Source organism: Periplaneta americana, chromosome 15 (assembly GCF_040183065.1).
Source record: "Periplaneta americana isolate PAMFEO1 chromosome 15, P.americana_PAMFEO1_priV1, whole genome shotgun sequence".
NCBI lineage: Eukaryota > Metazoa > Arthropoda > Insecta > Blattodea > Blattidae > Periplaneta > Periplaneta americana.
This window is the reverse complement of record NC_091131.1, coordinates 16,039,893-16,052,481: the sequence shown is the minus strand read 5'-3', so window position 1 is coordinate 16,052,481 and position 12,589 is coordinate 16,039,893. Positions and strand designations below refer to the sequence as shown.

The 12,589-nt window shown below is 36.1% G+C and overlaps 1 protein-coding gene across 1 annotated transcript in view; it reads left to right on the top strand.

The window, feature by feature from the left end:
• Positions 1 to 12,589, top strand: part of LOC138714678 (uncharacterized) — a 41,001-nt gene that overhangs the window by 19,009 nt on the left and 9,403 nt on the right. Inside the window, exons 7-8 of the mRNA XM_069846741.1 lie at positions 9,217 to 9,552; positions 12,187 to 12,349. Coding sequence (XP_069702842.1) covers positions 9,217 to 9,552; positions 12,187 to 12,349 — 499 coding nt within the window. The remainder of the gene's footprint in view (positions 1 to 9,216; positions 9,553 to 12,186; positions 12,350 to 12,589) is intronic.

The window sequence follows — 12,589 nt, the reverse complement described above, 5'->3', positions numbered from 1 at the left end:
TTAGCGTACAATATAGAGAATGAAGTTAAATTGAAAAAGGTCATAATATGGATATTTATACACATTTTTGAAAATGGTGGCCGTTCATTTTGATACAGGCTTCAGTTCTAATGTGCATATTATCGCACTATAGACTATTGTACGTAATTCCAATTACCAGGTTCGTACTTCGTACCAGTAACTCATGTTGAAATAATTCTGTACCTACTCTATAGTGATGGGCGAAGTTGTTCTTTTCCCGGAACAGTTCCGACGGTTCCGGTTCCGAAAAAATACTATGTTCCAAATAAAGTTCCGAAATAACAGTCATCAGTGGTGATGAGTCGGAGTCGTTGAGTCGTTCAAACGAACGGTACAGTACCCTCCCTCTTCACCATGCAGCTCACACTGGAGCACTCATAGGCATGACATAGTACACATTCTTATCTATAGATGGCACTGCAATGCACATTCGAATCGATTTTGGAAAATAGCTGTGCATGCGGACAGAACTCAAAAGCTTAATGTTAGTAATTAAACAGCTGTTGACTACAAGGACAGAATACAACACTTTGTTTTCGTACATAAAGTTATAAAGACATGGTAGCCAACTAAAAAAAAAATAACATAACATTTAAAACATATGGTATGTAATTTCTGTTCTCTCTATTACATAATAAAAAAAAACAAATCATTAATTTTTATTTTTACTTTTCTTAATGCACAGTTATAATAATAATAATAATAATAATAATAATAATAATAATAATAATAATAATAATAATAATAATAATAATAATAATAAATATTACAATTTCATAAATAAAAAAGATATATATTGGCAGTACTGAAACCTGGAAACCCCGCAGTGGGTTAGTAAAATGTTGGAATCGCATCTTTACCAAAGTGTAATTTAAACTTCGCATTAAACCTCGCTCTCCAAATCAGTACTTATATGGGTAGTTTCCAACAAATAATGCTACAACATTTTTGTCGTTCTTTGATAACAGAGAAGATAGCACAAAAACTTGTGCTTGTCAGACTTAACCTCAACAAACGACATACAGACATTGTAACTAAACCACTCATTACCATTTACGACTTTAACCTTTGTATAGAATCAGCTGATCAATGAATTAATAATAGTATGCGTACTTTATGACTTTGTAGAATGTTTATAAAACAGAATTAGTCAACTAATGGTGAAATAAACCATAAAGCGGGAATGAATATTACAGATTATTAAATACTTACTATAACATTACAGATGATTGGCCAGTCTTACAAATGTTGATATTAAAGTTCGCGCCACCGCAAGGATTTCAATTTCCATGCGCCCCCCTCCAACCACGTGCGAGTTTCAAGTACCAACTTCATCCAACGAAGTTCCAAGTACAACATAAAGAACAACGAGAACAGTGTAACTGCAGCTGTCGTTGGTTCATCGGAACAAGCTCCGACGTTCCGACTGTTATCTCGGAGTCGGAGCATACCTTGGGCAACGCGGTACTGCGAGCCCGCAACAGCTGGGCAAGTGAGCAGCTCGGAGTCAGAACACTGTTATTTCGGAACAGGAGGTTCCGACCTACTGTTCATTTTTGCAACAGTTCCGAGACCGGAACAGTTCCAAAATAACTGTTGTGTTATTTTTTACCCATCTCTACTATATAAAAGAGACCTTACGTACTGTAAATTCAATCTTCACTTCTGCCCGATCCGAAAAGATAAAATTACTCAGACATGCTATCTATTGTCCGTCCAAGTGGTTACGTCGCATCGTCGTAGAAAGGGAGGAAATCACGTGACAGTTAATTACTTAACGAGGTCCTTTTATTTAAGTTATTTTAAACAATTGTATGGGTATAATATCACGTAGACGTCCATACAGTGTTAATGTCCGCTTGGGATATACCACGTTCAATATCAGTAATAATGTTCACTTCATCTATCAACGTAAACACTTTACTTTTCGACATCCTGATGTTCACAGTCCAAAAGTTGAATCTCATCTGACCATGTAGGCAGTAGGCAATGACAGATTAAAGCACTTCCTCCCACTAATAATAATGGTATACTTACTGTGTACTGGACCTTGGAATTTCCTCGGGTTCACTTTTACAAAGATGCGAAAGAGGGTTCAGAACCATTTTACTGTAATCCTTCTTGTACTTAACCTTTGGTCATAACTCTAGTCTCTAGTCTCTACTCTTCCTATTCCTCTAATAATCTCTTTTAAAGGAGCCAGAACTAATGGAATATTTAATTTTACAATAATAATATTAATCGTATTATTTTGTTAGTTCTTATATTTGTTACATCTCAGATAATTTTTCTATTCTCTTTAACATGTTTCAAGCTTCCAGGAAGCAGAATAAATCCTGTTTTGTCTTTCAATGCACTTAAGGAGTAGCAGGTTTGAAATTTTGTTCTAAACATATTCTTGCAAGTTTCTATGACACAGAGTTTTCGTAAATGATTATTTCGGTCGTTTTAAAATTATATTTTCTTGGAAGTTCTGATTTTTAGGTTCACTAAAGCCGAAGTGAGGATTCAGTATAAACGGAAATATTAATGTATTTTTTTCATATATGCGGATCGAGACCAACGATTTAGGTTCATTACCACCTAGTTCACTATATTTTAATCTATACTAATAATAAATCTGTAGCCGAAACTTTTCTGATAATTTTCGATATTCCAAAAATAATTGGTCCTATCATATATAATTAACCACCCCGAAACCGAAAATGGCTTTTTTGAAATGTTTGTTTCTATGTCTGTCTGTCTGTCTGTCTGTATGTATGTTTGCTACCTTTTCACGCGATAATGGCTGAACGGATTTCGATGAAAATTGGAATATAAATTAAGTTCGTTGCAACTTAGATTTTAGGCTATATGGCATTCAAAATACATTATTTAAAAGGGGGGTTATAAGGGGGCCTGAATTAAATAAATCGAAATATCTCGCTTATTATTAATTATTATGAAAAATGTTACATAACAAAAGTTTCTTTAAACAATAATTTATTTTATTCCTTGAAAAAGTTTGATAGGACTGATATTTAATGAGATAAATGAATTTTAAAATTAAAATAACTGCCATCTAAGGCCGTGTAATGAATTAAAAAACAAATGACTTCGTCTATAAGGGGCCTTGGACAGCAACAATCGAACACTATTAAAGATAGCCTACAGAGAATGTTTCTGTGTTTGTATGAAGTAATATCGGAAGCTAAATTAACCGATTTGTATAATTAATTATTATTTCACCATTGAAAAGTGTAGTTTCTCTAGATGGACATAATGCTATAATGTTATTACAGTAACTTCTGATATAATATAATATAATATAATATAATATAATATACTATAATATAATATAATATAATATAATATAATATAATATAATATGTAATATTATATAATATAATTTAAGTTATTTGAAGGGTTCACAACAATAGTGGGCCAAGCACCATTTACTGAATACGTAGAAAAAAGGGTTAAAATTAAGTTATTAACATAATTCAATGGAAACCTATAACAAGTAAAATAAAGTATACACATTAAATCTAAATGATGTCAATCTTCATTAAACTATGGATGCATGTAATAAAAATTAAGAAACATGTTAAAGGAATTGTCATTGTACTAAATGAGTGTCTCTGGACCAAAATGATCGCATTTTAATTATTTGGATGCAATTTAAATTAAGTAACATATTAAACGATTTATCCTTTTATCAAACACGAATGTTCCCTGGATCAAATGTCCTATTTTAATTATGTAATTACTTTATATTTATTTCTAACGGGTGCAGCGGAGCGCACGGGTACAGCTAGTATTTAATATATTTATTTCTACAGCTCTTATTTAGTAATGGATCGCCACCACATCTCTGTATTCGTGCTCCCCATCACCTTCTAATTACAATAACACTACAAACTTTCATCGACGTGTGCAGTCATCTTATTTTACCTTTGTTACCTCTATTACTGTAATACATACTCTCAATTTGCTTTCTAACCTCTCACCTTAAAATTTTCTCTTCTTTCTAATGAACACCTCACCACTTTTATTGTTTACTTATATTGAAGTACTTCCTATCGTCTAAAATGTCCCTAATTTTAAACTAACTTTTACTAACACTACTTAAACATAATGATTCACTTTCATCTCTAATTTACGATCACTTCTACCTCTCCTCACTTCTGTCATCACTTTTATCCCCTATTTCTCCATTAGTCACTGAATCACATGTTTATTTGTTCACTTTCATCCCGATAAATTCTCCGTTAGGCACTATTTTTGTTAGTCAACTCAACCTTCATTTGTACACTTACATTGAAATACTTCCTCACTTCCTATCATTTTAATTTCTCTGATAGCACGCTAACTTAATCGACACTTCCAATATTAGCAACATTTCACTACCAATTACTATTAACAAACACTTTCAATTTCCTCTATTCACCTCCTTTATCATCTATTGTTTCTCTGGACACATTCGTTCATACATTTTCCCTCCGATTATTTTGATAGTTACTCTTCCTTCCTGAACAATCACTTAATTAGTTCACTATATGTAATGTACAGGCTTCGGTCCTGGACACAGAAACGCATGGAAGATAGTGTTGTGTTGGTCGAGTGGACTGGGAGATGGAGCGCGCCGTTACTTCGTGTCTCAACATGCAGGCCTAAACAGTCCGTCACAGTACCGGTACGGCATAATAGTAATATACGTTACAAGAGCGGTATGTTGATGTTTTCATGTTCGAGGAAAGGATTGAAAAAGCGAAACGTAGTTGAGCTTTTTTAATTTCCAACAACATGAAAACAAACATACCGCTCGTGTATCGTACATTATTTTGTGCGAAGATCGTTTATTACATACCTGAAAGACGAATTTATAATTAGTTGCAATGAAATCTCCATCTTGGTTTCTGTTCAATGACGCCAACTTCGGAACACCAAAATATCTTTCTTCAACATTGTTGCTGTAAAATGTTTTCTGTGTTTACTATATTCCAGCAGGCCGTGATATACGTCTGTCTTTTTTTGCCCCCAGTCTATAAATGCGAACTTAAAACAAACGGTAAGGTTATGTAATGATTTATTTTTCATTTTAATATTTTAACAATATTATTTATATAACATATTGCAGTAATAACATCGGCATCTGGAATCTTGTTGATTTTTTCACAGCTTCCTTAATGTTACTTGCATTACAAATGCAGTAACTTTTGTGGTGTTGTAGAGTTTACTTAATTTTTGCAAATATTTAAAAACAATAATTAACAGTGCAATTTAGGTGAAATTGCAGTGGTAAGTTTCCAATTTATAATTATTACTATGTTAAACGTCTCTAAAAATAATATGTTAAAAGCCTAAAGCAGTAAAATGAATATGGCGCTTAAGCGGTAAGAAGAGGGAAATTGTCATGTGTGTTACGTTGGGAATAATGAATGTGGTGTTTCACACTTACCGTGCATTGGTTTTGTGCGGAAAACAAGCAAATATGCACGATCTCGCACAAAATATTTTTCACCTTCTACAGATGCAGTATGTACAGTACATTCCTATGTAGACAATAAATGTCTACCGTTAAAGTATTAACGTGAGTTGTAACCTTGAATCAGGTGTCCCTACGCCGAAGCCCGTTACACGTACCGCAGCCAAGCAGCAATACACACAACGGTAATGCACATCACGGACCCACCTGTGCTGCTGCAGTCGTTCCCCCACACGGGTCATGACGTTATTTATACTCCGTGTACTCTAAACCTCATACTGGTTACTCTGTGTACTAGACCGAAGCCTGGTAATGTAATATAACGTAATGTAATGTAATATCTTTGTTGTCATTAAGCTCTATACAGGCAATAGACTCATTCCGCTGACATTATCATCTTCATCTTATTCAGACGCTAGATAACCATCGCAGTTGACAAAGCATCGTAACATACTTGTAAATCAATGAAAAAATTTAAAAATACTTAAAGTGATTTATTCACACTTCAGTAGGCCTACTCGCGTGGGGGACATCTGTCACCAGAGATAAACGTAGGCCTGTATCACTTGCACTAAGAAAGATATCCTAACCAATCAATCAATCAATCATTGCCATAAATACAAAATGCTATTGACATTGTCAATAAAAATAAAATAAAACCTTATACGAGTAAAGAAATTCATTTAAATTATAAAATGGATTATCCATTAATTATTTCTTATACTTACTTACTCACTTACTTACTAGCTTTTAAGGAACCCGGAGGTTCATTGCCGCCCTCACATAAGCCCGCCATCGGCCCCTATCCTGAGCAAGATTAATCCATTCTCTATCATCGTACTCCACCTCCCTCAAATCCATTTTAATATGATCCTCGCATCTACGTCTCGGCCTCCCTAAAGGTCTTTTACCCTCCGGCCTCCCAACTAACACTCTATATGCATTTCTGGATTCGCCCATACGTGCTACATGTCCTGCCCATCTCAAACGTCTGCATTTAATGTTCCTAATTATGTCAGGTGAAGAATACAATGCGTGCAGTTCTGTGTTGTGTAACTTTCTCCATTCTCCTGTAACTTCATCCCTCTTAGCCCCAAATATTTTGCTAACTTATTCTCAAACACTCTAATCTCTGTTCCCCTCTCAAAGTGAGAGTCCAAGTTTCACAACCATACAGAACAACCGGTAATATAACTTTTTTTTATAAATTCTAACTTTCAGATTTTTCGACTGCAGACTGGATGATAAAAGTTTCTCAACCGAATAATAACAGGCATTTCCCATATTTATTCTGTGTTTAATTTCCTCTCGAGTATCATTTATATTTGTTACTGTTGCTCCCAGATATTTGAACTTCTCCACCTCTTTAAAAGATAAATTTCCAATTCTTATATTTCCATTTCGTACAATATTCTCGTCACGAGACATAATCATATACTTTGTCTTTTCGGGATTTACTTCCAAACCTATCTCTTTACTTGCTTCCAGTAAAATTCCCGTGTTTTCCCTAATCGTTTGTGTATTTTCTCCTAACATATTCACGTCATCCGCATAGACAAGCAGCTGATGTAACCCGTTCAATTCCAAACCCTCTTTATTATCCTGGACTTTCCTAATGGCATACTCTAGAGCAAAGTTAAAAAGTAAAGGTGATAGTGCATCTCCTTGCTTTAGCCCACAACGAATTGGAAACGCATCTGACAGAAATTATTCCTTATACTAGTGGAAAATGGGCCTAAAGAGGCAACAAATTAAACACGTGAACTGCCAAGATCGAATACCAATATAGACCTATGCGAAAAACTGTCATTTCTGAGACATCAATTTCTGCTTAGATTTTTGTGAATAATTTTATGCATGCTTTAAATTCTATACCTTATTTAAGGGTGATTTGCACGGTGCTGGTTTTATTCGTTTTGAACAAGCGTCTTTAGTCACTAGCCAAGTCGCTGGCAAAAACTTCTCAAAGACTCTGCTTCTTTTGTTCTGAAACTACCAATTTTGAATTCGCAGCGTCTAAGAGACGCTCGCTGAAAAGTTGAACAAGTCCAATTTTAACGCTGTCTCAAAGAGATAAGAAAGCATGTGCGAGAAGGCCTGCTCCTATAAAGCACACACCACATTCATGTCCTTTTAAGACAAAACGTACCCTACTTACTGTAGGAAAAATTAATATTGAGTTATGCATATCAAATTTCTCACTTCGGTGAGTTCTAACTAATCCACTTATATAAAATACAGAGCCTTCCATATTTATTCACACTGCAAATGGGTAAATACCCGGTGGCAGTGGTAACTAATTACAAACCATAATTACATTAATTTATTCATAGATTTCAAAAAGGCATATGACTCGGTTAAGAGAGAAGTTTTATATGATATTCTTATTGAATTTGGTATTCCCAAGAAACTACTTCGATTAATTAAAATGTGTCTCAGTGAAACGTACAGCAGAGTTCGTATAGGTCAGTTTCTGTCACATGCGTTTCCAATTCACTGTAGGCTAAAGCAGGGAGATGCACTATCACCTTTACTTTTTAACTTTGCTCTAGAGTATGCCATTAGGAACGTCCAGGATAACAGAGAGGGTTTGGAATTGAACGGGTTACATCAGCTGTTTGTCTATGCGGATGACGTGAATATGTCAGGAGAAAATCCACAAACGATTAGGGAAAACACGGGAATTTTACTGGAAGCAACTAAAGAGATAGGTTTGGAAGTAAATCCCGAAAAACGAAGTATATGATTATGTCTCGTGACAAGAATGTTGTACGAAATGGAAATATAAAAATTGGAAATTTATCTTTTGAAGAGGTGGAGAAGTTGAAATATCTTGGAACAACAGTAACAAATATAAATGATACTCGGGAGGAAATTAAACGCAGAATAAATATGGGAAATGCCTATTATTGTTCAGTTGAGAAGTTTTATCATCCAGTCTGTTGTCAAAAATTCTGAAAGTTAGAATTTATAAAACAGTTATATTACCGGTTGTTCTTTGTGGTTGTGAAACTTGGACTCTCACTTTGAGAGAGGAACATGGGTTAAGGATGTTTGAGAATAAGGTGCTTAGGAAAAAATTTGGGGCTAAGAGGGATGAAGTTACAGGAGAATGGAGAAAGTTACACAACACAGAAGTGCACGCATTGTATTCTTCACCTGACATAATTAGGAACATTAAATCCAGACGTTTGAGATGGGCAGGGCATGTAGCACGTATGGGCGAATCCAGAAATGCATATAGAGTGTTATTTGGGAGGCCGGAGGGAAAAAGACCTTTAGGGAGGCCGAGACGTAGATGGGAAGATAATATTAAAATGGATTTGAGGGAGATGGGATACGATGATAGAGAATGGATTAATCTTGCTCAGGATAGGGACCAATGGCGGGCTTATGTGAGGGCGGCAATGAACCTCAGGGTTCCTTAAGTAAGTAAGTAATTAATAATAAATTAGAAATACTGGTATCTTAGATCAAAGACAAGCAATGTGGTTGTTTACAGAATCGGGTATTTGGGCATGAATAACTTCTAACGAATAACACCCTCCTCTGACGCCATGACACTTAGAGCTGACAATTTCCTACTTTTTACTAGCACCGTGTAAACATTTGTAGCCAGATATTCGCTCCGGAAAAGCGTCAAGGTGGCGACAGAATACGCTAGCGACTAGCGTCAAAAAAAGTACCGTACAAATCACCCTTCAATGACAACTTTTATTGCATTCTAGCTTCAAGGAGAGAATTGGTTGCAACTGCTCGGAGCACAGAATTATTCGTTAGAAACGAAACGTCATTTGAATTGTCCTGTGGGCTCAACAGTCCTTTGAGCTACTGCTGGTTCAGACGCCCAGACGGCTACGTCGTGCCCTTCAGCACCAACGAAGCCACCTTCGCCGACACCGCTCTGACCTACCGCTACAGCGACAAGCTGAACTTGGGGGAGTGCACCATGACTGTGGACATTGCGAACGCCGGCACGGATCAGGGGGAGTGGACTTGTAACATGGGCGTGCTGGTAAGAGAGGATGTGGACACGAAGGCGACGATCCAGGTGACAGTTGCAGGTAAGCAGTAGAGCATGACTTGGATCAAAGCCGTAATCAGCTCCTGTATTATTTGATTAACCCACCGGCAAAAGTCGTTATATCCACTTGAAATTTTTTTCATTAGAGCGAAATAGTACATCATGCAACGAGCCTATAATGATAGTAATTAAGACGCAAGTATGGATATTTATGAAACGAGCGCAAGCGACTTTCATAATATTAATACGAGCGTCTTAATTACCATTATAGGCAAGTTTCGTACGACTTTTTATGCTCGACCATATCTCTAACTTGAAATTATTCAGATGTATACATTTTATTTTTATCTGACAAGATCGGAAGTGACCTTGTTCTAGGTCGTGAATTGTGAGATGTGCGCAGACGCGAAAGTATTGATTTTTTTCCGAGGAACAACAATGTCATTGACCTTGATGTAATCCCGTTAAACTTGATATAACCTTGATTATTGAATTCGACATTGAAAAACGAGATGACAAATTGAATTTATTTGAATATTATTTACAATTAACGCTAATTATTATAGTAACAGAACATAACCTTCTGCGACAGTATTGGATTTCCAGCCTCCGTGTCTTTTCGCTAATTCTCTTTCGATTGCATATCCGAGAATAATCGATACTTGCTGTTTTATAACGGTACAAAGCTGACTTGTCATTGGCTGAACACCTGTAAGCTGAGTTGTCATTGGCTGAACACCTGTACTTTAATGAGTAGGTGTACTTTAATGACATGCATTAAAGGATTGCTACCAGGTGTATAATTACTACATTTCGGCATGGCGAGCATAAAAATTTATATCGTTTTTCTCATTCAAACTACCAGAAAATTCTTCTTTTTTTTTTTTTAATAATAAAGCATATTTTTGTTAGTTAAAAAAACTATAATATGGCATTATAAATAAAATGTACATGTATTAAAACAAAATACACTTCTGTTTTTACGGCCGCACAGAGGATTATCTGATTTTGGAACACCTAAAGTGTCTGCCATTTTAAGGGGAGAGGATGGTATTTTTTAAAACTTTTTTCAATTTGGTGTGAAATATTTTTTTTTCTTTGTAGAGATCTCATAGATGAAATTATTGGGGATCATCAGTGTGGTTTTAGGCGTAATAGATCAACTACTGACCAGATATTTTGTATTCGACAGATAATGGAGAAAAAAATGGGAGTATAAGTGTACAGTGCATCAGTTATTCATAGATTTCAAAAAGGCATATGACTCGGTTAAGAGAGGTTTTATATGATATTCTAATTAAATTTGGTATTCCCAAGAAACTAGTTCGATTAATTAAAATGTGTCTCAGTGCAACGTACAGCAGAGTTCGTATAGGTCAGTTTCTGTCACATGCGTTTCCAATTCACTGTGGGCTAAAGCAAGGAGATGCACTATCACCTTTACTTTTTAACTTTGCTCTAGAGTATGCCATTAGGAAAGTCCAGGATAACAGAGAGGGTTTGGAATTGAACGGGTTACATCAGCTGCTTGTCTATGCGGATGACGTGAATATGTTACGAGAAAATCCACAAGCAATTAGGGAAAACACGGGAATTTTACTGGAAGCTAGTAAGGAGATAGGTTTGGAAGTAAATCCCGAAAAGACAAAGTATACGGTTATGTCTCGTGACGAGAATATTGTACGAAATGGAAATATAAAAATAGGAAATTTATCTTTTGAAGAGGTGGAGAAGTTGAAATATCTTGGAACAACAGTAACAAATATAAATGACACTCGGGAGGAAATTAAACACAGAATAAATATGGGAAATTTCTGTTATTATTCGGTTGAGAAGCTTTTATCATCCAGTCTGTTGTCAAAAAATCTGAAAGTTAGAATTTATAAAACAATTATATTACCGGTTGTTCTGTATGGTTGTGAAACTTGGATTCTCACTTTGAGAGAGGAACATAGGTTAAGGGTGTTTGAGAATAAAGTGCTTAGGAAAATATTTGGGGCTAAGCGGGATTAAGTTACAGGAGAATGGAGAAAGTTACACAACACAGAAGTGCACGCATTGTATTCTTCACCTGACATAATTAGGAACATTAAATCCAGACGTTTGAGATGGGCAGGGCATGTAGCACTTATGAGCGAATCCAGAAATGCATATAGAGTGTTAGTTGGAAGGCCGGAGGGAAAAAGACTTTTAGGGAGGCCGAGACGTAGATGGGATGATAATATTATAATGGATTTGAGGGAGGTGGGATATGATGACAGAGACTGGATTAATCTTGCTCAGGATAGGGACCAATGGGGGGCTTATGTGAGGGCGGCAATGAACCTCCGGGTTCCTTAAAAGCCAGTACGTAAGTACTCTCATCACAAAGTGTAGCGTTCGTGTTCTCAATGGTTTCCCCACGGTATCAGTGTCGGCACGTGTTCCCCTCAAACGATATCCTCCTGAAAGTTACACCAAGGTCTTTGTATTTGTTTACTTCGAGGACAGTTTCACCCCCAAAGGCAGTAATAATGAAATAATTGCAATATTAGCAGTAATAGGAATTGTACTACAACAGTATTGTCATTATTACAAGAATCATCATCATGTAGAAGACTTTCCAATTCGTTACATTCCCATCTTTTAACAGTATAGTCCATGTAGTGCTGCACGCCTCGCTCTTTGCTTACAGGATCGAGCATGTTGAGCAAAACGAAGACCATCGAGGTGTCTACCGACCAGTCAACCACACTCACGTGCTATTCCGTCCCTCGAGGAACGCCCATCCAGTACTGCCGCTTCGTCCGCCCCGATGGTACGGGGTTCCGCACCTATTATGACTCCTACAATAGCGTGTAAGTACAGTATCTCTCACAAAGCGCCCTGAATGCAAGAAACTGTACAGGATCATGCATCCATTTTTTATTTTTTTGTCAAAGTGAGTGAGAAATATTATGTAGGATTATTCAAAATTTGAAACGTTATAAACATTATATGAGGCAGAGAAAGGAAAGAAAAACAAAACCTTCACTATTTTAGGGCAAACAAAAGGGTATTCCAGTCATTATTTTATACATTTCTATAGATATCATCGT